General features: G+C 49.7%; 1 protein-coding gene across 4 annotated transcripts in view; it reads left to right on the top strand.

Annotated features, from left to right (window-relative positions):
- Positions 1 to 25,626, top strand: part of LOC142501080 (L-threonine ammonia-lyase-like) — a 66,464-nt gene that overhangs the window by 36,926 nt on the left and 3,912 nt on the right. For all 4 annotated transcript variants that reach the window (XM_075610406.1, XM_075610408.1, XM_075610405.1 and 1 more), the window contains 7 exons: positions 1,708 to 1,949; positions 8,767 to 8,932; positions 10,824 to 10,920; positions 14,165 to 14,240; positions 15,007 to 15,132; positions 15,925 to 16,092; positions 17,599 to 17,656. In XM_075610406.1, coding sequence (XP_075466521.1) covers positions 1,708 to 1,949; positions 8,767 to 8,932; positions 10,824 to 10,920; positions 14,165 to 14,240; positions 15,007 to 15,132; positions 15,925 to 16,092; positions 17,599 to 17,656 — 933 coding nt within the window. The remainder of the gene's footprint in view (positions 1 to 1,707; positions 1,950 to 8,766; positions 8,933 to 10,823; positions 10,921 to 14,164; positions 14,241 to 15,006; positions 15,133 to 15,924; positions 16,093 to 17,598; positions 17,657 to 25,626) is intronic.

The following is a 25,626-nucleotide window of genomic DNA, read 5'->3' on the forward strand; positions in this document are numbered from 1 at the left end:
AACTTCACTATCCAGGCACCTGCACTTCAATACACCAGGGCCCTTATTGCAGTGCGTCGCACTGGTCTAACTAGCAAGGAAGCTCTATCTGTGAACAATTATATATTCTCACCACTGGGTCTCATCGTTGCTCCAGAGGGGTTAACACCCTGACTCCTAGCATCCTATGTCTTCAGTATCCCATTAATACGAAGTGGATATCTGGGACAGCACGACCTAATAATTAAAGACACGGATGCCAGATATTTCTGATTTAATACATTTTTAATCCACATTGCACATTACTTTGGTAATATATGTTTTAAGACACTTATTAAAAGTTAATTTTTACATTAGGTTGGTGTGCATATAAGTGAATTCTTTTAGGGTGCACATCCATTTTGTGTTTCCCTTCCCTTTTTCTAAAATATATAATGACTATTTTCCTTGTCTTCTTCCTACTTTCCGAGCCAACCCGATATCCTTTGTGTTTCTACCTAAATATTTAAGCTGAAGACCTGACTCCCGAAAACAAGCCTTTTAAAGGTGCAATCCCTCCTTGGACCAGGTTTAAGTGACATGTTTAAACGGTCATATCTGCGTGATTAATGCTTTTTCTTGTTTGTTTTTTAACCAAAATCTGACACCTTTCAGTATTTTTGAATACTTTTTGAAGTTATGGTCCCACAGTCACTAAGTTCTGGCAAATCAGGGCAAATAACGTGATGTTATCTACATTAGGAACGAACATTATTGTCCCTGAGTTAACATGACACTCACTAAGCTAATGACAAAAATAATGTGACATTACTGGGCTCATTGTCATTCGGGCGCTGTCCTGGTATCTCAGTATAATACTGTGTTATCTGAAAATAGTATAACTTTTATCCCTACCCTACGTGATAAAAGTTAATTTAATGAAGGCTTGTAATTAGTGTAGTGTAATGTGTGTATAAACCCCTGTGTAGCTCTTATTGGTCAGCTAGTCATGTGTTGCACTAAGGGGTTAATACATTACACAAAGAAGGTAATAGGTATTTGACTTAACTCTTAATTACTATTGTAGATATCCCCTTGGCCATAGCGATTGCCAAGTTTAGGTATGACTTATTTAACATGACATTTTTCAGCCGCGTTTATATTAACGGAGTTTCGTGGGTAGTGTACACTCATTATAAAGGCTAATTAGCCTATCATCTGGATATCTTTGCACCAATGTTCGTTAATATTAACATAATACTATTAAAGATGGTGCCCAGAACGCTACCTCCACTGGACCAGGGGTTCTCAACTCCAGTCCTCAAGGGCCACTAACAGGTCAGGTTTTAAGGATATCCCTCCTTCAGCACAGGTGGCTCAATCAGTGGCTCAGTCTAAGACTGAGCCACCTGTGCTGAAGAAGAGACTGATTGAGCCACCTGCGCTGAAGCAGGGATTTCCTTAAAACCTGACCTGTTGGGGGGTATCTTAAGTACTGAAGTTGAGAACCCCTGCACTAGACCACAAGCAAAGTAGGGATAATGTACCAAGTACATTAATATAGCCCTGAAAAGCCATCTTCTCCTTGCTTTGGAAGATTTCAGCTTCATTCCCTGAGCAATAGGAAGACAACTTCATATGCTTTTTAGTTGGGACTGAAGAGCTTTCCCTTGAAATCCTGCACAGTACCACTACTGTCCTTCCCACTGACTCTTTAGCCAATGACCTATCCCCGCTTCTGTGTCACAGGATCAGCAGAGGAAAGGTGTGATCGTGGCTACAGACAGCAACTTTGCCATGGCCGTGGCTTTCCACGCCTCGGAGCTGCAGATCCCCGTGTTCGCCATCATGTCAGCCGGTACCTCCCTGGGCCGGGTCAGAATGTGCCGTGACTACGGTGCCATGGTTATCATGTTCGGCCCCACGGCAAGAGATGCGCAGAGCCACGCACGGTGGCTGGCGCAAGAGAATGGCTACCTGTATGTGGAGGAGTAAGTATGGAGGTCATGTTGGTGTTCACTAGATTGGGATAACTCAGCATATAGTGATAAGGGGTCCCTCAGGCTGCGTCCACAGTGCAGGATACGTCGCGATGTACGTAGCTCGGGCCAGAACACACACTAGCTAGCGAGCGGCGCTTCACAATACAAACAAATTTGTATTTCAAGCGCAACTCCGGGTCACAGAGCAGAGCGGAAGCTAGAACGTTCTACTATGGATGCTGCCTTATCCTTACAGATCTTCTCAACTTAGCCCCCACCCTGTAAACTCAGTGGGATCCGGCCCTTTAGATGTTGCAAATATTCTGACTTTGTAGAGTGGCTGCACTGAAGTCTCTACATTTACATCAAAGCACAGGGAGTAAAACTCCTTTTATTCCTAATTGACACTGGTCTCCGCTGCGTGAGACTGCTCTCTGATCAATGAGACTGCTCTCCAACCGATGAGACTGCTCTCCTCTACGTGAGACTGCTCTCCAATCAATGAGACTGCTCTCCTTTATGTGAGACTGCTCTCCGATCAATGAGACTGCTCTCCGCTGCGCGAGACTGCTCTCCGCTGTGTGATACTGCTCTCCGATCAATGAGACTGCTCTCCTCTACTCTGAACTGCATTCATTTGAGGTCCGGGAACCCCCTGCTTCCCAAGTTACAGGCCGTTAAGGGGTGCTGGTATCCCCTTGCAATGTTTAAATCTCCCACGTCACGTGACTGGGACATTTAAACACATAGGCGATACCTGCACATCATACCGGGGCCTGTAACTCGGGAAGCAGGGTGTCCCTAGACCTGAAATTAATGCGGTTCAGCTCTGGAGACCCCCTGCTCCTGCACACTAGCCTGTGAGCTGTGCAGGGAGAGGCGGCTCTCTCTGTGCAGGGAGATTGCCTGTGAGAGCTGTGCAGGGAGAGGCGGCTCTCTCTGTGCAGAGAGATCGCCTGTGAGAGCTGTGCAGGGAGAGGCGGCTCTCTCTGTGCAGAGAGATCGCCTGTGAGCTGTGCAGGGAGAGGCGGCTCTCTCTGTGCAGGGAGATCGCCTGTGAGCTGTGCAGGGAGAGGCGGCTTTCTCTGTGCAGAGAGATCGCCTGTGAGCTGTGCAGGGAGAGGCGGCTCTCTCTGTGCAGAGAGATCGCCTTTGAGCTGTGCAGGGAGAGGCGGTTCTCTCTGTGCAGAGAGATCGCCTGTGAGAGCTGTGCAGGGAGAGGCGGCTCTCTCTGTGCAGGGAGATCGCCTGTGAGCTGTGCAGGGAGAGGCGGCTCTCTCTGTGCAGAGAGAGAGCCTGTGAGCTGTGCAGGGAGAGGCGGCTCTCTCTGTGCAGGAGATCGCCTGTGAGCTGTGCAGGGAGAGGCGGCTCTCTCTGTGCAGGGAGTTCGCCTGTGAGAGCTGTGCAGGGAGAGGCGGTTCTCTCTGTGCAGGGAGATCGCCTGTGAGCTGTGCAGGGAGAGGCGGCTCTCTCTGTGCAGAGAGAACGCCTGTGAGAGCTGTGAAGGGAGAGGCGGCTCTCTCTGTGCAGGGAGATCGCCTGTGAGCTGTGCAGGGAGAGGCGGTTCTCTCTGTGCAGGGAGATCACCTGTGAGCTGTGCAGGGAGAGGCGGTTCTCTCTGTGCAGGGAGATCGCCTGTGAGCTGTGCAGGGAGAGGCGCTTCTCTCTGTGCAGGGAGATCGCCTGTGAGCTGTGCAGGGAGAGGCGGTTCTCTCTGTGCAGGGAGATCGCCTGTGAGCTGTGCAGGGAGAGGCGCTTCTCTCTGTGCAGGAGATCGCCTGTGAGCTGTGCAGGGAGAGGCGGCTCTCTGTGCAGGGAGATCGCCTGTGAGCTGTGCAGGGAGAGGCGCTTCTCTCTGTGCAGTTAGATCGCCTGTGAGCTGTGCAGGGAGAGGCGCTTCTCTCTGTGCAGGGAGATCGCCTGTGAGCTGTGCAGGGAGAGGCGGCTCTCTCTGTGCAGGAGATCGCCTGTGAGCTGTGCAGGGAGAGGCGGCTCTCTCTGTGCAGGAGATCGCCTGTGAGCTGTGCAGGGAGAGGCGGTTCTCTCTGTGCAGGGAGATCGCCTGTGAGCTGTGCAGGGAGAGGCGGCTCTCTCTGTGCATTGAGATCGCCTGTGAGCTGTGCAGGGAGAGGCGCTTCTCTCTGTGCAGGGAGATCGCCTGTGAGCTGTGCAGGGAGAGGCGGCTCTCTCTGTGCAGGAGATCGCCTGTGAGCTGTGCAGGGAGAGGCGGCTCTCTCTGTGCAGGGAGATCGCCTGTGAGCTGTGCAGGGAGAGGCGGCTCCACTGTGCAGAGAGATCGCCTGTGAGCTGTGCAGGGAGTGGCGGCTCTCTCTGTGCAGGGAGATCGCCTGTGAGCTGTGCAGGGAGAGGCGGCTCTCTCTGTGCAGGGAGATCGCCTGTGAGCTGTGCAGGGAGAGGCGGCTCTCTCTGTGCAGGGAGATCGCCTGTGAGCTGTGCAGGGAGAGGCGCTTCTCTCTGTGCAGGGAGATCGCCTGTGAGCTGTGCAGGGAGAGGCGGTTCTCTCTGTGCAGGGAGATCGCCTGTGAGCTGTGCAGGGAGAGGCGGTTCTCTCTGTGCAGGGAGATCGCCTGTGAGAGCTGTGCAGGGAGTGGCGGCTCTCTGTGCAGAGAGATCGCCTGTGAGCTGTGCAGGGAGAGGCGCTTCTCTCTGTGCAGGAGATCGCCTGTGAGCTGTGCAGGGAGAGGCGGCTCTCTGTGCAGGGAGATCGCCTGTGAGCTGTGCAGGGAGAGGCGCTTCTCTCTGTGCAGGGAGATCGCCTGTGAGCTGTGCAGGGAGAGGCGCTTCTCTCTGTGCAGGGAGATCGCCTGTGAGCTGTGCAGGGAGAGGCGGCTCTCTCTGTGCAGGAGATCGCCTGTGAGCTGTGCAGGGAGAGGCGGCTCTCTCTGTGCAGGAGATCGCCTGTGAGCTGTGCAGGGAGAGGGGGTACTCTCTGTGCAGAGAGATCGCCTGTGAGCTGTGCAGGGAGAGGCGGCTCTCTCTGTGCAGGGAGATCGCCTGTGAGCTGTGCAGGGAGAGGCGCTTCTCTCTGTGCAGGGAGATCGCCTGTGAGCTGTGCAGGGAGAGGCGGCTCTCTCTGTGCAGGAGATCGCCTGTGAGCTGTGCAGGGAGAGGCGGCTCTCTCTGTGCAGGGAGATCGCCTGTGAGCTGTGCAGGGAGAGGCGGCTCCACTGTGCAGAGAGATCGCCTGTGAGCTGTGCAGGGAGTGGCGGCTCTCTCTGTGCAGGGAGATCGCCTGTGAGCTGTGCAGGGAGAGGCGGCTCTCTCTGTGCAGGGAGATCGCCTGTGAGCTGTGCAGGGAGAGGCGGCTCTCTCTGTGCAGGGAGATCGCCTGTGAGCTGTGCAGGGAGAGGCGGCTCTCTCTGTGCAGGAGATCGCCTGTGAGCTGTGCAGGGAGAGGCGGCTCTCTCTGTGCAGGAGATCGCCTGTGAGCTGTGCAGGGAGAGGCGGCTCTCTCTGTGCAGGGAGATCGCCTGTGAGAGCTGTGCAGGGAGAGGCGGCTCCACTGTGCAGAGAGATCGCCTGTGAGCTGTGCAGGGAGTGGCGGCTCTCTCTGTGCAGGGAGATCGCCTGTGAGCTGTGCAGGGAGAGGCTGCTCTCTCTGTGCAGGGAGATCGCCTGTGAGCTGTGCAGGGAGAGGCGGCTCTCTCTGTGCAGGGAGATCGCCTGTGAGCTGTGCAGGGAGAGGCGGCTCTCTCTGTGCAGGAGATCGCCTGTGAGCTGTGCAGGGAGAGGCGGCTCTCTCTGTGCAGGAGATCGCCTGTGAGCTGTGCAGGGAGAGGCGGCTCTCTCTATGCAGGGAGATCGCCTGTGAGAGCTGTGCAGGGAGAGGCGGCTCCACTGTGCAGAGAGATCGCCTGTGAGCTGTGCAGGGAGTGGCGGCTCTCTCTGTGCAGGGAGATCGCCTGTGAGCTGTGCAGGGAGAGGCGGCTCTCTCTGTGCAGGGAGATCGCCTGTGAGCTGTGCAGGGAGAGGCGGCTCTCTCTGTGCAGGGAGATCGCCTGTGAGCTGTGCAGGGAGAGGCGGCTCTCTCTGTGCAGGAGATCGCCTGTGAGCTGTGCAGGGAGAGGCGGCTCTCTCTGTGCAGGAGATCGCCTGTGAGCTGTGCAGGGAGAGGCGGCTCTCTCTGTGCAGGGAGATCGCCTGTGAGAGCTGTGCAGGGAGAGGCGGCTCTCTCTGTGCAGGGAGATCGCCTGTGAGAGCTGTGCAGGGAGAGGCGGCTCCACTGTGCAGAGAGATCGCCTGTGAGCTGTGCAGGAGTGGCGGCTCTCTCTGTGCAGGGAGATCGCCTGTGAGCTGTGCAGGGAGAGGCGGCTCTCTCTGTGCAGGGAGATCGCCTGTGAGCTGTGCAGGGAGAGGCGGCTCTCTCTGTGCAGGGAGATCGCCTGTGAGCTGTGCAGGGAGAGTCGGCTCTCTCTGTGCAGGAGATCGCCTGTGAGCTGTGCAGGGAGAGGCGGCTCTCTCTGTGCAGGAGATCGCCTGTGAGCTGTGCAGGGAGAGGCGGCTCTCTCTGTACAGGGAGATCGCCTGTGAGAGCTGTGCAGGGAGAGGCAGCTCCACTGTGCAGAGAAATCGCCTGTGAGCTGTGCAGGGAGTGGCGGCTCTCTCTGTGCAGGGAGATCGCCTGTGAGCTGTGCAGGGAGAGGCGGCTCTCTCTGTGCAGGGAGATCGCCTGTGAGCTGTGCAGGGAGAGGCGGCTCTCTCTGTGCAGGGAGATCGCCTGTGAGCTGTGCAGGGAGAGGCGGCTCTCTCTGTGCAGGGAGATCGCCTGTGAGCTGTGCAGGGAGAGGCGGCTCTCTCTGTGCAGGAGATCGCCTGTGAGCTGTGCAGGGAGAGGCGGCTCTCTCTGTGCAGGAGATCGCCTGTGAGCTGTGCAGGGAGAGGCGGCTCTCTCTGTGCAGGGAGATCGCCTGTGAGAGCTGTGCAGGGAGAGGCGGCTTTCTCTGTGCAGGGAGATCGCCTGTGAGCTGTGCAGGGAGTGGCGTCTCTCCCTGCGCAGCTCAGATTGCGAGAAGATCGCAGGGAGAGAACTTTGAAAAAATCGGAGAACACTTTGCTGCTCCGCGAGCGGTTTTGGCATTTTCTTGCCTCACAGTTTGAGAGGGTTTCAGATTCTTTCTGAATACCGAGATAACACAAACCGTTCGGCGGGAACACGCCACACTGTTCGGAGATAGCAGCAAAGTTATGAAAGCTACTAGAATGAGGCCCTTTGAGTGAGTGATAATAACCTCTGCCCTCCTCAGTGTTAGGCCGAGTCCATAGACGGACAGGCCGTGCTGAGGCGTGCGGACGCTCCGCGCTCAGCCCCTGCATCCTCAATGAGGATGCCATGAGAGGGGGCTCACGCGAGCGTCCGCAGGCGTGCTGACGAGTTGGAGGTTTCAGCCAAGCGCCAAGCTGTTTTTCAGCGCGCTGTCGGCTGAAAACCTCAAATCACAGCACAGCAGCGTCAACGTCACGGCGCCGTGACATCGGCGCCGTGACATTGACGTCAGTGCGTCGCAGGCGATTGGCACAGCGACGTCACTGCCCCGCCTCCAACCACCTCCCCCCCGGCTCCCTTCGCGCACGCTGGCTCGCCTGCAAGTCCGTGCAATCGCGCTGACTGAAGCAGGCGAGCCTCAGCGTTAGCGCGCCTCCGCTCTCCCCACCCCTCTATGGCCCGGGCCTTAGCTTCGCTGCCTTTCAGTCAGTGAGATTCACTTCACATGAGCAACATCTGACAATCATGTAACTTCAAAAGTAGCTTCTTTTCCAAGCTTGATACCTGACATAGATTTTAGGCAGAAGAGTTGAACTCTTGCTCATACAGGGTGATTTATTGCACGGAGGGGGGAAATCTTGGGGTCTGGAAGAGAGTTGTGTCTGCTGAGAGCTGCTAGAGAGAGCGCTCAAGTCTTTGAACAGACTGACACTACAGGAATGCCAGGCCTGGAAGACATTACCACTATAAGCAGCATTTGGCATTATGTAGAACATGCAACACAGCATGGACATAATGTATCTGCAATCCAAGCTGCTCTCTGGCTAAAACACAGAAGTACAGACAGGCAGATAGTGAGAGAGGAGAAGGCAGCAGTAGTGTCAGGCGATGTGATTTTAATGAACCTGTCTGTGCTCTCATACATCACTCCGTTCCCAGGCACAGAGTCAAGTTCAGACCATTTTGGGGTGAAATGTATCTGATGTTACACAAAGCTGTGCGGATCCTGCCCCACCGCCCTTTGTCCTGCACTTAGAACACTTCTGAGTCAACCTAATAGGATTTTTAGCAGTTGGCAACTTTACTAAGAAAAACAAGGTTATAATACAATGACCTGCCCTGCTGACGGAGAAACGCCCTTTACCTGTACATGTGACTCTTATCTAATACTAGTAAAAGTTTTCTTGTTCGGTTAATGTCATTTGACTTCTTCAAACTCACAGGAACCTACAATTTGATGCCAGATAAGACCCCTTGGGCCCTCTTACTCTGCCTATTTTCCAATCTGTTCCAAGACCTCAGGCCTGGTTTGACCTGGCTTGATTTGACTGGGCCACCAACAGGTCAGGTTTGCAGGATATCCCTGCTTCAGCAGCGGTGGCTCAATCAATGGCTCAGTCTTCGACTGAGCCACTGATTGAGCCACCAGTGCTGAAGCAGGGATATCCTGAAAACATGACCTGTTGGTGGCCCTTGAGGACTGGAGTTGCCCACCCCTGGTGCACAGCAGGCACTATTTTAGCAGCAGTTCTTTGCACAATCTCTCATTTGTAATCACTCGTCAGTCCCCACCGCGGTCCTCTTTTCTTCTCGCCCCTGCAGAGAGGACAGTGCTGGTTACCTGGCTGGGTTGGGCACCGTGGGATTGGAGATACATGAGCAGGTGCCCAGTTTGGATGCCGTGATATTCCCAGCGGGCGGACACTGCGGTTTGCTGGCTGGGTCAGCAGCTGCCCTCAAACACCTCAATCCAAAGATCACAGTGATCGTAAGCTGCTTTCCTCTGTCCTTATCTCTCCTTCTGCAGCATTCACCCAATGCTTTTCTCAAGAGGTTTAGTCAATCTCACAGAGCAGGGACCTGACAATGTCAGATGTTAGACTTTTTCAAGTATTAGTATTTTATTATCATGTTTTATAGGGTTTTTAAATTTAATTTGGTAAAGCAGCAGCTATGTGCATAGTTTTGTACACTGTAGGTATATGGGAAATATATATTTATTTATATGTTTTTAAGGAAACCTATTACTGCAGGAGAGGGTGACTTGCACTTAGTAACACAATGACATCGTCTAAATTGACTTACAGACTTTCAAAATGTGTCCCTGGTAAGGGAAATTCCAGACTAAAAGAAGGGAGCGGGTTGAGTGGAAACGTTTTCTACCACCCACCATGCCTGGTTCATTAACGCACCCATCTCTGGGGCCCTCTTCTCATCAGTGTCCTGGTCTGAAGGTTAGAGAGCTCGAGAGATGGGTACAATCTCTAGATACTTTGATACTGCTGGGAAGAGAGCTCCACAGGTAGGTGCAGTCGCTATAGAACAGGATACAGATAGGAAGAGTAGAGAGCTCTAGAGATGCATAGACTGGGATACTGATAGGAAGAGTAGAGAGCTCTAGAGATGCATAGACTGGGATACTGATATGAAGAGTAGGGAGCTCTAGAGATGCATATGCATAGAACAGGATACTGATAGGAAGAGTAAAGAACTCTAGAAATGCATAGACTGGGAAACTGATAGGAAGAGTAGAGAGCTCTAGAGATGCATAGAACAGGATACTGATAGGAAGAGCGGAGAGCTCTAGAGATGCATGGAACGGGATAATGATAGGAAGAGTAGAGAGCTTTAGAGATGCATAGAAAAGGATACTGATAGGAAGAGTGGAGAGCTCTAGAGATACATAGAACATGATACTGATAGGAAGAGTGGATAGCTCTAGAGATGCAAAGAACAGGATACTGATGGGAAGAGTAGAGAGCTCTAGAGATGCATAGAATGGGATACGGATGGGAAGAGATCTCTAGAGGTGGGTACAGTCTCTAGAGTGCAGGCTACTGATGGGAAGAGTAGAGAGCTCTAGAAGTGGGTACATTACCTGGGTCCTAGTCTCTATAGACCAGAGATAGGGGAACTCCTAGTATAGGGGGAATAAGGAGAATATTAAGCAATACGGAGTTACAAATCAGCATGCCCATGAAACCCTGTACATTCCCAGGAAGTAATAACAATGGAGCTTACTCTGTAACTCTGATTTCTTAAATCACTGTAATTGTATCTTCCTTAATTACATCTCCCTGCTCTTAACCTTCTTGCTGGGTTATGGCTTTTATTGGATTGTTTTAAAGACTCTCAACATGAGTTACGGCTTCATTATCCGTTAGTTCTGCACCAGATGTTAGGAAACATTTTTTGTGTTACCATGGTAGGAACTTGCAATGCGGGTTTCTTCTGCCGTCCTGATTACAGCCACCCCGGGGATTTAACTGATTGGAAAAATGGGACAGGAACGGATGAAAATAAAGGAAGAAACGGATGCATTTATTTATCATGCAATATGTACAGGACATTAAGTATCCTCTCCCCTAAGAACCCCAATTTCTCCATTAACCATTTCACAAACTGGTTGCTGGTGCTAAAACAGAGAAATACTTTGGCATGAAGAGTTTAATCACTAAACTGCGATGGTGTTAGTGGCTGAGAATGACCATCAACTTGAATGACCGCTAATGTAGTCATGTGCAGAATAACTCACACACTCAGGCATACTCTATAATGATGGGTTGTACAGCAGTGTTGTGCCTTGATAGACATCATAAGGGTAAATGAATGTGATTCCATCCAGCTGTCATGGACCGTTATGTTCTGGTCTTCTTTAGGGTGTAGAGAGCGAGAAGTTTCCCATTGTACAGCAATCCCTAAAGGCTGGACACTGCCCGAGAGAGCACGACTGCATCACCCACCCCTTATATGGAGGTAAGAGGATGACTTCATTCTGACAACGCAAAGGTCTCCATTGTTTCCAACCTGGCTCATCATGAGATTGCCCACGTGAGTGAGTGTGAGTGTGTGTGAGTGTGATTGTGTGGAAGGGGTTAACCAGAAACTTGCCGCCCAATTAGCGCCCCAAGACAGATCCTCTACATTTTACATTTAATATAACAAAAAGTATTACAGTGCTTGTACTGAACAAAAGATGACAACATGACACAGAGTAAGAGTAAGGGCGGGAGTAAAACAGAAAACCTGCACATTCCCAGCAAAGTCCTGTGGTACACTCCCCCATGAGGAAGACAATGTGAGGAAGGAGTGGTACAGTCACACAGACTTGGTTAATGCGAACATTTATTGTGCCAAACGATCCAATGTTTCGGCTGTACGGGTCGTCAAGGCGAGGGCTCACCTAATTTACAGCCGAAACGTTGGATCGTTTGGCACAGTACATTTTCGCATTAGCTTAGTCCGTGTGCCTGTATCACTCCTTCCTGCATTGCGGTTACTGGGATTTTGGGATTCCCTTTACACTACGGCGCACCGGTTGCGAAGTATTTCTTTATTTTGTTTACTGTGTGCCTACACTTCCCTCTTCTATGGAAGAAAATGTGAGACCCACACACCCACAGTGTACCCCGGGCCTAGTTTCAGACTCCAACCTTCATACGCAAATTCTTGTTTGATTGGTGCTGGATCACCAGACCTGTAGGTGTGTGTCCTAACAGCCATTTGTCACTGTCCTTTAGCTCAGGGGGGGGCCTCAACTCCCAGTCCTCAAGTTCCCCCAATAGGTCAGGTTTTCAGAATATCCCAGCTTCAGCACAAGTGCTCAATCAGAGGCTCAGTCAAAGACTGAGCCTCTGATTGAGCACCTGTACTGAAGCAGGGACTTACTGAGCCACCTGTGCTGAAGCAGGGATATCCTGAAAACCTGACCTGTTGGGGGGTGGGGGGGAATTGAGGAACTGTAGTTGCGCTCCCCTGCCTTAACTATTTCAGGATCCCCAGGTCCTGGGAGAGGGGAATTATTTAATTCTACGTTTAATTAATAAATACTCCAAAAACGCACTCCCACCAGCACTGGGGGCCTTCCACCCCCAACGTAAAAGTGCGCGTGTATATTGGGGGACAGGAGGGATTGTGGGGTGTGGGGGTGGAATTATGTGTGCGCGTGGTGGTAGAATTGTGTGTATGTGGCTAGTGGGGGGTTGAGTGTGAGGAGGGGAGGGATTGAGGAAGTGGGATAGAGTGATAGGAGGAGGAGCATTGAGTGATAGAGGGGAGGGAGAGTGTGAGAGGGCAGGAGAGTGTGTGAGAGGGAGATGGGGGAGGAGAGAGAAGGGGTGAGAGAGGGGAGAGAAATAAATTGGGTGTGAGAAGGGGGGAAAATAGAGGGGGATGAGAGTGTGAGGAAATGTGATAGAGAGGGGAGGTGGAAGAGTGTAAGATGGAGAGAGTGAGTGAGTGAGAAATGAGGAGTGAGGGATAGGGGTTGAGAGAGCGCGAGAGGGGGGGGGAGAGAAAAACATTGGGGGGGGTGAGTGTGAGAAATGGGGAAATAGAGGGGGGTGGGAGAGCGAGGAAATGTGTAAGAGAAAGAGGTGGCCGCTGACAGGGCGTCCACGGTGGAAACTCTAGTCCTGAGCCCCCCGGAAAGCTGTCGGCGGCTCTGAGGGATTCTGGGAAATGACATGCAAATGAGTACACCGTCACCTTTTGCTTCAAATCCATTTTAACCTGGACCCCCCCCTCCCAGAGGATTATATAACCTCACACACAATTACACTTTTGGGTACATGAGACCACTCGCTCCCCCCTGGTTCTTATTCTAGTATAAACAGCCGGAAAGTTGATCCCTGCTAACACACCGCATTTCCTTAATGCTTTAATGACATTGGGCTGCAGATTAAGCCCTGTGAAACCTAAGCTTTTGTGACACAGAGTCTTACTGCCAGAGTAAGACTTTAACCCTTTGAGTGCCAGATCACTCCGTCACCACAGTCCACCTCGTTCCATTCCACTTCCTCATAGATTGTCCGACAGAACGGAATCTCTTCTGCGAAGACGAGCAGGATGGAGACGTAGCTACCGCGTCACGGGGAGCCCTCAAGTGTCAGACCCCACGACGTGGCCGCCTGGCATATAGGGCACCCCAAGAGTTAAAATAGAACAAACCTGGCCAGTAGGTTAATCTCTTGGTTGCCATAATGCACATACAATGTAACCTCCACACGGCTAGATTGTTACACGGGTGTGTAGGGCAATTACCAACCAGAATACGCTGGGATTACAGCTGGAAAACAAGGACTGGAGCAAAGCCTCGTGATGACATGGAGTCAGGCTCACAATACTGAAAAGGTTTAACTCCTTCACTGCTAGACAGGCCAGCAATGCTTTAGGGCCTAAGGTTTAGGCCAACGCTACTCCTCAAGACCCCCCCAACATGACAGGTTTAAGGATACCCCAGTTTCAGCACAGGTGGCTCAATCAGTGGCTCAGTGAGTCAAATACTGAGCCACCGATTGAGCCACCTCTGCTGAAGCAGGGAGTTACATGTGCTGAAGCAGGGATATCCTGAAACCTGACCTGTTGGGGGTCTTGAGGACTGGAGTTGAGAACCCCTGCTTTAGGTGGTTTAATGGGAAATCGACTTTGATACAGCCACCAAATCATCTAACTTTCAGACATTCAACACACAATACCAATGTATTCTATGATTGTTACAGTACATGTTCTGTATAGGAAAACTGTCCTGAAATACTTATTTAGTGGAGACAAACAAGCCTCACATGGTGCTCTTACTTGATTCTACTGTTCTAGAAATGAATCACATATGGAGACATTATAGAAAAGTCACACAAAAAAATCACAGCTTCTTTTAACTTAAATTCCACCCTTGATTACAGATCCATGAAATGTATAATTAACAACAGCACATGAAAATGCAGGGAAAACTCATAAAAGTCACATAAAATTCACTGGCTATTGGTTAGCTTTCTTCCTTGAAATGGTTTTGCAGTATTCGGTGCGGCCCGGATGGGAAATGTGTATCAGATTGCTTGTTTTGTGTGTATACATGTACAGAGGCTCAGGATAGGGTGTGCGTGTTGGAGGATACAGAGCTTTCATTGTATTTCTCCAGGCTGTTCTAACTTGGAGTTGTTGGTCAATTAAGGACTAAGTCCCATTGCTTATTATCTTGATGCACCTATCTCTAATTTTCCAGAGCTGGGTGGACCTTCCTTTGGTGTCAACACTTTGAAGTTAACCAAGAAGCTCATAGACCAGGTGATCTCAGTGAGGTGGGTACCAGTCACATGCTACGACAATATGACATTTAAGACGCCTTGTTGTACCCAACATTGGACAGGTACAAACTAGACTTGTAGACAAAGAGAACCCATAACTCATTGCCTATATCCCCCCCCCCCCCCCCCCCTCAGACTAATCTGAAGACACAGTTACTGGGAGAGCCATACTGTACCTCCACTGAGTCAGCTCTCTCACTGCCGAGGGATACAAACACACATAGATTGAAGAGACCTATAGCCCACTGGGTCAGTCCCTTCCAATGCAGGAGGATCTGGACACACACAGGACCTTATTCAATAAGGTCTAAAGTTGCTTTTAGTCACATTAATTCCAATAAAGTTGAAGTCTTCTCCAGAATGGGGATGCTTCACAGCATCTTGAATAATGACCATAGACACAATAAATCAATACTCTATTGATGTAGTAACACAGGAGGGAGAGGGAGTATGATACCTTTTATTGGACCAACAAGTAGTTGATACAGTATGTTACAAGGTTTCCAACCTCTCAGAGTCCTTCATTGGGTATGTCTCTGCCTGAGAGGTTGGAAAGCTTGTAACATATCAACTACGTGTTGGTCCAATAAAAGGTATCATACTCCCTCTCCCTCCTCTGTTACTACATGGAAGTAAGCATCCACCCGACTAGCCACCCTTCTTTCATACTCTATTGAGTCTTTCCTTCCCAACACTATTATGCAATTTGATGGCATTCCTAGCTCTCTTATGATGCCCTCTTTTCTTTGTTTTGTCTCAGAGAGGAGGATGTTCTGCTGTCCATGCTACGCCTGCTGGAGTGTGAGAGGGTCACAGCGGATGCAGAAGGCTCCATGGGACTCGCTGCTCTGATAGCTGGAAAATTGCCAGAGCTCAAAGGGAAAAGGTATCAAACATGACCATGGGTAAAGTCTCTTAGCCCTGTGTACCCTGTGGCAAGGGGTTAAATGATCATTATTAGTCTGCTTTTATTTAGTGGGATTACAGGTGTTAAAAGGAGACCTTCATAGCCGAGGACTGGTCAGAGGGCCGTTAAATAAATTGTAGGACTGTGCATGATTTTATAACCTTGTTGCTGCAAAAGAGACGTCCAACACATTGTGCGCAGGACTCTCTACATTGGAGAGGTCAGAGCAGCAGTGACCTTCATGTTTTGCAAGGTGGATTTGTGGAAGTTTATACAAGCAAATAATCTCCTGAAGACTGGGGATTCCATTTAGCGGTGGAGACCTTTTCAGCTGCATAAGGACAGGGTGTTCCATGTGATGGAGACTCATTACAGAGTTTTTGGAGCTTGGTCATAGTCTTTGTTTTGTGCTACAGAGTTGCACATGTTAAGTCTGATTTACTTGATAATCCCTTGTCTCTCATTTAGACAGTACCTCTGTATAAAAGACTTGTACAACTACTTATTTGAGGACTTCTCAGACTGGTCTATTAAAAGTATCAGCCTGCAATGAACCTCCACTCATTCCATATGTGTCTCAATAATGTACAATAAGTAATCACTCATTTGAAATAAGTCCCAGTCACTAGAAGACGGTATAAATAATTTCCAGCATTAATGGAAATTTTTGGAGTTGTAATAAGATAACGTTCCGAGCCTACAGACCTCGCACATTCCAGCCCTTGAACCTCAATAATGAAGCATTTGGGTCTCTGTCTCCTTGTGCCCCAGAGTTGCCATCGTGGTGTGCAGTGGGAACCTGTCTCTGCCGTTATTGCGTCACTGCCTGGACCGCGCTCTGGTCTTGGATCACAGAGTCGGCAAATTCACCGTCGTTCTGCCGGACTTTCCTGGGGAAATTACTAAGCTCCTGGAGGCCATCGCTCGGGAAGAAGTCAGGTGAATGCAAACCTCCATCTACCAGGTTAGAGGCAGCTTATACCCTTTATGAAACGGAGCCTCAACATTATCTCTAAGGGAGGCCTCCAACATTAAATCCTACAGAAAGTGCTTGGGATATTCTTATTTTATTCCCCGTAATCATTTAGAGGCCATCTTTGACGTGTGATGTCATATCATATTGAAAGCATCGCAAATGCTACAAGGCATTGAGATTCAATAATCCCATGTCACCCATTTGGATAGTACATGTGAAAAGGAAACTCGTGAGGTATTGGGAACTTGCGCAACCAGAAGGAATTTGTGCGGAGTCTCAGTGCCGTCTCTACAGAGATAACAATACAGACCGGCGCCTCAATGTCCAAACTGAATGAGTCCAGAGATGTGCTGCAATGTCCAAAAATACTGATCCGGCAGAAGGACTGCAGACTCCGCAACAGCACACGTGGTTTCATGCAAGGGAGATAAAAAGGGAGATAAAAAGAGAGATAAAAAGAAAGATCATAGCGTGACACTGCAAACTATAACTCATACAGACATGACATACATGACAAACAACACTGACAGAAAGGCTGACAATAATACAGAGATTTATTTAAACAATACTAAAAACAAGAGAGCTTGGGAGCGGGTCAAGGATCCAGTGTGGTAAAACTGGAATCCTACTTACAGCAAGCCAGAGGGGTACAAGCGGTGTGTATACTATGTATACTGTGCAGTTCTTTAGTCAGCTTAGGCGCGTGGTGCTGGTGTAATGGCCGCCGGCGCTTCCTCCAGTTGTTCCTGGTCTCAGCGTCCCTGCAGGCCAAACCTCGCGAGATTCCCGTCAGCCGTGACGTCACTCGCTAGGTGGAGCTTCTCGCCGCCGCTTCCTCCTGTACCGCACGTCGTTCGCTCGAGCTGTAACTGGGTGCTGTGACCTGCTCCTTGGATAGTCTCTTGTGAACAATCTCTAAAACACCCAACGCGTTTCGTGCGCATGCGCACTTCTTCAGTGCCGTCTCTACGATACCCCATGATGGGCGTAGACTAACAACAACGGACCGAAGGAGCGGCTCAGTGAGTACCGACACTGACTCTGGAAACAATGACACTGAGTTAGAATCAGTGGAGCCCGGTGTCAGCTCCTTGTGACCTTGGGCAAGTCACTTTATCTCCGTGCCTCAGGCTCCAACAACAGATTGTAAGCTGTACAGGGCAGAAACTGTGTCTGTAACATTCCTAGGTGCTGCGTACCAAGCGCTATACTGTCATTGTCACGCGCTTTGAGTCCCATATATATATATATATATATATAATGATCAAAGCATAGTGTCAAACCTCAGTGCATTTAGCCACAAGGCTCTATTTCCGTCCCAGATCTCTGAATAACTAAGATAATAAGGGCAGCAATTCACCGGGGTATGAAATGGACACACATATCATGCTCATGTGGGTGTGCGGTAAAAGTACCAGGTGAGAAATACATTACAAAGGTTTGTAATCTACATTATTCATGTATTCCAGGGTCCTGGATATGCAGAAAGAAAATATCTACCTAAGCACTGACCTGTTCACACTGGAGGTAGGAAGGCTGAGAAGCCACTGCAGTATTATTATCTGTTACTCTCCGTTACTCTCCGATACATACCTATGCGTGGTACTTCCCTCGTCTGTTCTTTCTCAATATACTATGCAGTTGGTATCCTCTCATGCAGTAAGGCTGGGCACTTACCTGTAATGCTAACGTGCCAAACTGTTTAATACTATAAAGCTTACATTGTAGGATCTTGGGGGCAAGCACACCCTCCTCACATTGTTTCCACTTACGCCTGTCGCTCTTATTAATGGGATTTTTCCTGACTGAACCCAAACTTAAGGAACAAGAGGCGGGCCGCAGGAATAAATGATCCTCTCCCACTTAGAGAAGACCTCTGGTTTCATTGTTTACATTGTTCAGGAATGTGGGGGTTCCTGTTGCGTTTGAGGACCTGCAGTGGTTACCTTATTCTTTATTACTCTGTCCAACTCCAGTCCTCAAGGGCCACCAACAGGTCAGGTTTTAAGGATATCCCTACTTCAGCACAGGTGGCTCAGTCACCAGGCATAAGTTTATAGGTGTCACATGTTAAAATTCATAAGAAGCAAAAGGTGACACTGTGTGCTCATTTGCATGTCGTTTCCCAGAATCCCTGGCTGCAGTGGAAGCACTGTATGCTGGGAGATAATGGGGAAGGGCAGGGCTGCAGGCCTGTCTGAGATGCTGACACGTGGGATTTATATTTAATGTTCGGTTTTCTTCATGTATACTTAGAACGTATGGTCTAATGAAAGAAACATGTCTTTTTTTATTAGCACTGTTTTTTTCTCTCAGGCTATTTCCTACCTGGTATTTAAAAGCAGACTGCTAATTTAACAAGCACACACACTGTCACTGTATTTACCACACTTGTATATAGCATACATTTGCCTTTAAATAGTACAGACAGTGAAAGTGTGAAATGCTTTCTTAGGCCGCGCTTATAGTGCCGGCGACACGACGTCCCCCGAGAACAAAAGCATTGTCGCTGGTGCAAGCGCTTATAGTAAGCGCGACGGCGACAAAGCGACGTGGCTACGCGATTTTTGGTTGCCGTAAATATTTGATTTTTCAGGGGCTGTCGCCTCATGTGACAGCCCCTGAACCAATCAGTAGCCTGGTCGCCCGCGACGCCACCTAGTGATTTATTTTGATTTATGGGGGATGGTTTTGATTGCGGCACCAACTCTGTGTATTTGAGATATATATATATATTTAAGTATACCTTTTGCTTCATTCATTGTAACATCGCCGGAAGAAGAGATCAGTGTATCTCGAAAGCTCGCACAAATAAAAGCATTTCGTTAGCCACAGAACGGTATCATCTATTTATTTTTTGATTATTGAAGCTCGGCTAACACGGTACTGATACCTCTACATGTATATATATATATATATATATATATATATATATATATATATATATATATATATATATATATATATATCAACTGTAAATATTACTGTATATTCATTTGCATGTCTTACACAGGTCTGCAACCCTGTCTTTCACCATTATCACCCAGCACACAGCACTTCCACTGCAGCAAGGGATTCTGGGAAATGACCTTTTATCTCAAGCTCACATTACATGAACAACCCTTAGCCAATGCATGCTGCTTTAGACGCAGCTTTTAAGCAAGGGCTTGGGAGATGCAAAGCCAGTAAACCCACTCACAGACATGTTTCAACCTTGATGAGTATCATGAGTGTGAGGTTGGTTGCTGGCATTTGCTCAATTGAGATAAGAGTCGGTAATCACCACACTTATTAAGGTTATGGTGCTTAAAAGCTGTGTCTAAAGCAGCATGCATTGGCTAAGGGTTGTTCATGTAATGTGAGCTTGAGACAAAAGGTGGCACTGAGTGCTCATTTGCATGTCATTTCCCAGAATCCCTTGCTGCAGTGGAAGCGCTGTATGCTGGGCGATAATGGAGAAAGACAGGGTTGCAGACCTGTCTAAGACATGCATATGAATATACAGTAATATTTACAGTTGCTATATGCTTTACTGTGGAGGGTTTTTGGCACTTTTTTTACTTGTTAGGCTCACAGGAGGCCTGAGCCTCCGCCTATGAGAGCCTGGGGTGTATCCTCCTGAACAATACTATATGGTACAGCGCCTCCACCTGCGATGGCTCCCAGCAGAGCGGGAGTTGTTCCTCGCAGGACACATACAAATGAACACATACACTGGATGTAAAATAGCAACAGTCTTTACTATATGCAGAATGTAACTTAACACATACATCAGCAATACACAACAAGATATATGTACCACCCTCTGCCACTAGCTGGCAGCTATAACCTTGCCCCTAACTGGGCTATAACCTCCTTCCCAACCCCGTGTCCAAAGAGTCCAAGCCCACCCAAGTGTGTGAACAGGCCTGTCAAATGTGAGGAGCAAGTTAAAGTTGGTGCACGTGTGGAAGGTTGTAAATACCTGCCCAGGTGTCTCTACACCTGGGTGTCTTCGCAAAGGATCTACCGGCGCCGCTTGGTCCAGCGCTGATCTGTACCTGCGCGTGGCAGGGGGTCCCGCCGGACGTCCCACCGTAAGGACAGTCTCTGGATCAGCAATACAGCTACAGGAACATGCAGCATACACTATACTGAGTCCCTGTACCAAAGGACTGCAGTGTCTCTCCCTCTCCATACACTAATGAACTGCACAGGGTCTGTCACTAGGTCCCTGTCTAGCACACAGCTGAAGGGGCACAGGGTCCTTACCTAAGGGCCTGTCCCTGTGACCACCCACCCTCACTAGTGGGGAGTCAGGGCCTCAACACTAGTCTGGGGATTTCTGGCCTAGGGCAGAAGCTCGCAGCTCTCTGCCCCCCTTCTTTCCCCCTCTGTATCCTTAGCCTGACTGACTCATGTGCTTCACAGTCTGCTTCCTGACTCTGCACACAACATTGTATCCAATTCCCTGCTGCAGAGAATCTGCAAGTCTCAGTGGCTGGCTGGCTGCAGGTGACAGGGATCATAGGGCATTCCCCAGAGGCTGCTGGGAGATGTAGTCCACTCAGGACCTCTTTCCTATGGGGACCGCGTGCGCGATCTCTACTGGGCCTGTGCGAAGCTGTAATGGCCGCCGCTACGCATAACTGCGTCTGCGCAACCTCCCAGATCTCCTGCACACTTGTAATGGCCACCGCTACCCTTGCCAACCTCAGCGCATTGCACAAACCTCTCACCAACAACAACATGGCCGGCGCGACTATCTGCGCATGCGCAACCCTTCGTGCATGCGCGAGCATCAGGACCCCGACGGCGCCGGCCCAGATGGCGGCGCCAACCGGGAGAAGTCGCCGTCCCCTTCCCCCACTGCCACAGGGGTAAGGCAGGGGGCAAAGGAAGATCAGGGGAACCGGGGGGTGAACCCCTTACATATATATATATATATATATATATATATAATGGATGTAAAGATCGCGCCTTGTTCCCGATTGCTGAAGTAGACCCATCCAAAAGGAACCTGTGTATTAGGCGGAGATTTGCTGGAGGACACCTAAGGCCGTGCCTATAGTGCCGTCGTTGGCGACGGCGACACGGCGGGTGACATCACCCGTCGACGTAAGTTATGTTTCGCCGGGCGGCGGGGTCGCGGGATTCCCTCAATTTGATTTGTTCAAGGGCCGTCACGTGACGTGACGGACCTTGAAAAATCAAATTTTGCCGGCTTTAGACTTTCGCGACGGCGACGTCACTCCGTCGCGTGCACTATAAGCACACGCGGCGGCGGCAATGTATTTGTTTTCGGGCGACGTCGCATCGCCGTCGCCGGCACTATAAGCGCGGCCTTAGTGTGTAACACCACCAACAGGAAAGAGGTGTGACGTCATTCCGGAGCAGCGGCGGTTCATAGCAGCCTTGGAGCATGAGTTGTACTCATACAATGCCTGTCACCTTTGGATTTTAGTGAGTTTTGAATTGTCTTGTCCATGTTTTATTACATTTTATATACATGTAGCCATGCATAATAATGGACTGCAGACATCTTCCCTGTTGGCAGTAAGCCCTGGTAGGTTACAGGAATGCCAGCAGTAGTTATGGAGGTTTTCCCTCACACTCTGGTGAGGTGCCCTATGTATGGATGGGAGTGGCTGCATGCTCTGAGTCCCTGGTTAGTGACATCAGAGATGTGCCTGCCCCCTGAGGTATATAAGGCACAACACTGTCAGTTATAAGGTTGTTGTTGCTAAAGTGTTTGGCTCCTGTGAAAGGGATTGCAGGATAGCTTTGCGACCCTAGTGCTGTAACTAGTGGCGCAAATATTCCAATCAAGCCTGTCTAGTCCACACTGTGTCCAGGGACCTGGCATAGGGGTGATCTCCCTATGGGGAGAGGGGATCCCACTCCAATTAGGAGGGCAGTACCTGGCAAAGGGACAGCACGGAGAAATGTGCGGCTAGAGCTGAAAGCTGCATGGGGCAGTCTACTACCTCAGTATCATCAATAAAGATGCCCTTGTTAAAGAAACCCCCACTGTGTGAGTGTGAGATTACTCTACAGTGGCAGTCACCACAAAGAAGGAGTTCCTTACCAGGACCATCTCCCTGCGGAAGCACAGATCCTGCTGCGGTGGAGGCGCTGCACATGATGTAAGTTGGACTCGCACCCACTACCTCAGCTACCTGTTCCTGATGACATCCCCTAATACCATCAAGCGGGAGACTCAGGAGTCCTGTTACTTGCAGGTGCACCACCATACACGATCATGTAATGGGGACCGGTTAGACCACATGGGCCAATGTGAGATTGGGTGGGTCAGACAAAGGGGGTCCACCTGTTACATACATTATCACACGAAGATCGGGCGCTTTTTCTTCTCTTTATTTGTTATATATATATATATATATATGTAGCCAGGGTCCCTCTGGTCCCCCTGTCTGCAGGTTTCTTTCCCCCTTGCGTATGTGCTGCTGCAGGGACGTGTACCAAGGACTACAATTCCCAGCAGCCTCTGGGGACTGCCCTTTCACCCCTATCACCTGCTGCATTGAAGCCAATAAGGCTGACAGATTCTCATGCTGCAAAGTTGCAACAATGTTGTGTGCAGACAGGGATTGTCAGTTAGGAGCTGGGACACAGAGAGGGGAGGGTGTGTTTGTGCAGGGAGGAAAGTAGCCTCCTGCACTACGCCAGAAATCTCCCCTTAGGCCCCAGCTAGACCCCACTCCCCTTCAGCTTGTGACTGCTTTAGGGAAGGCCCCTTAGGTAGGGACTTTGCCCTGTTAGCAGTCAGTTCAGTCAGTGACACAGCTGCAGTGCTGTGCGCTCTGACAAGAAGGGTCAGTGTGCAAGGAATCATTCTCTGCGGCTGCAGAGATAAGAGACTTTCCACACTATATGCGATTGGGTGGGGGAATACCCGTTACATATATAAACACACACACACACATTACACAGTAAATGATGGCGCTGTGCTATTGTCCCTTATATAGTCCCAGTGTGAACTGGAACAGTTTGATAGGCCGATATCACTGCCGGCACGGCACGTGAATACTACACGAAGGATACTCGATGTCGCAGAAACGGGGTCTCCCGGCTGTCTGTTCTCCAGTCACGCCTTAACAGCCCGGCAAGTATCTGGATCCCTCATACTGGGGCTCTTCTCCTCCTAAGCCACCTCTCTTTTGTGTAGGGAGGTCTCTCTTCAGCTCTCACTTCCTCTGTGTATAGGGTGTGTTTCTGCTGCTGTCTCTTACTTTTTCTCTCCTTGTCAAGCATTCTCCAACAAGTCTCCTCTTTCACCTCTGTGTGTCAGGCTGTCTCTCTTAAGCCCCTCCCACTGTCACCTGGGCTGTCTCTCTGTGTGCCTCTCAGACTGTCACTACCTATCTCTCAGTGTCTCTCAGACTGACAGTCAGAGAGACACAGAGAGAGACCAACTGTCAGTCTGAGAGACAGACACCAATGTCAGACAGAGAGAGACCAATTGTCAGTCTGAGAGACACAGAGAGAGACCAACTGTCAGTCTGAGAGACACAGAGAGACCAACTGTCAGCCTGAGACACAGATGGACCAACTGTCAGTCAGAGATACCAACTGTCAGTCAGAGAGACCAACTGACAGTTGGTCCCTCTGTGTCTCTGACTGACAGTTGGTCCCTCTGTGTCTCTCTGACTGACAGTTGGTCTCTCTCTGTGTCTCTCTGAATGACAGTTGGTCCCTCTGTGTCTCTGACTGACAGTTGGTCCCTCTGTGTCTCTCTGACTGACAGTTGGTCTCTCTGACTGACAGTTGGTCCCTCTGTGTCTCTGACTGACTGTTGGTCTCTCTGTCTCTCAGACTGACAGTTGATCTCTCTCTGTCTCTCTGACTGACAGTTGGTCTCCCCTGTGTCCCTCTGACAGTTGATCTCTCTCTGTGTCTCTCAGACTGACAGTTGGTCTCAGTCTCTCAGACTGACAGTTGGTCTCTCTCAGTCTCTCAGACTGACAGTTGGTCTCTGTGTCCCTCTGACTGACAGTTGGTCTCTCTCTCTCTGTGTCCCTCTGACTGACAGTTGGTCTCTCTCTCTGTGTCTCTCTGACTGACAGTTGGTCTCTCTCTCTGTGTCTCTCAGACTGACAGTCGGTCTCCAGATTCTGTCCGTTTTTCTTCTTATCCAATCCCATACTGTATCTCCTGTCATGTGTTGCCAGGCAGATCAGGGGCAGTGCCTCTCATTCCTTATCTCGCACCATGTGATAGATGGAGCAGATTAATTCTGTACGGTCCACAGTATAAATATATATTTGTAGCAGGGACTACACACAAGTGCTGATGTTGCAATTTGATGTCAATTATTCTTCCCCCCCCCCTCTGTATAAGACAGGACAACAAGGACCAGAATATACCGGGATTGATGGATAAAATAGGACAACAAGTTACTTAATGCCCGGGGGCTAATGAATTAATCATAACTACAAATACCAGAATGCACTGGGATTTACATTCTGCGTTTTCTGGATAAGCCAGGACTACAAGGACCATCATGCACTTAATGAGCAAAGCTTTACTGCTATGAGCCAGCGGGTTTGGTGGATAAACCCACGTTTAATACTCATGACCAGATGTGTTTCTAGCACATGTTGTTGTCCTGTTGCCAAAGAATGAATCAGACGGCCGTGTACATTCCGGGGCCCGCACAAGCTTCATGTATTTCTCCCTTTGTTTTCCCTCCAGAGATGGAATTTGCTGTTGTAATTCACAACTGGTTCACGTTACTGTAACCAAAATAAACACACCGCCCTAACAACATCATTCCTGGGGCAGGACTCACAGGTCCCCAGCAGTCACAAGGAACTGAAGCACTTGGTTAAAGAAAAACAAGACCCCCGTTTTATTTTCCTCAAGAGCACACGTGTCCTGCAACATACATCCACCTGACAGGCGAGCGAGCCACACGTGGACGGTGAAGATTTAGGCCCAGACTTGCTAAACAGTGCTACTCTATCAGCATGGCTGCCTGAGGTGTCACCTGGCCCAGCCAGAAGGTGGCCTTTGGAGAAACACTGGTTAGGAAATATATAATACTATATGGTTTATATAGCACTAACAGTGCACATAGGATTCTGATTATAATCTATATCATTATTTCCTATAAAGTGACACATCCACGGAGAGAGGACACGGGAATCCGAACTGGGTTCTCTACTCTTTCAGGCAAATATGGTCCTCCATGTGCCCTTCACTTGAATGGGGCTGAAAGGTTTCTTCCAGCTGGGAAGGTGTCTGAGAGAGTAGCACCGCTTAGTAAATGGGACCCTTAATGGAAATGCAACATGTAAAACAAGAATATTCCGTATTACTGCGCTTTACTCATCTCAAAGAAAAGAGTAATAGAATAACGTCATGATATTAAAGGAACAGATCATAAGAAAACCGTCTCGAGGTCACAAATCTCTCTCTCGTAGGCTCCATGTCAGCAGCAGGGCCTAAATGACCAGAAATAACCCACCTGGAAATAATACAGGGAGACAGAATAG

This window comes from Ascaphus truei, chromosome 8, assembly GCF_040206685.1.
Source record: "Ascaphus truei isolate aAscTru1 chromosome 8, aAscTru1.hap1, whole genome shotgun sequence".
NCBI classification, from domain to species: Eukaryota; Metazoa; Chordata; class Amphibia; order Anura; family Ascaphidae; genus Ascaphus; species Ascaphus truei.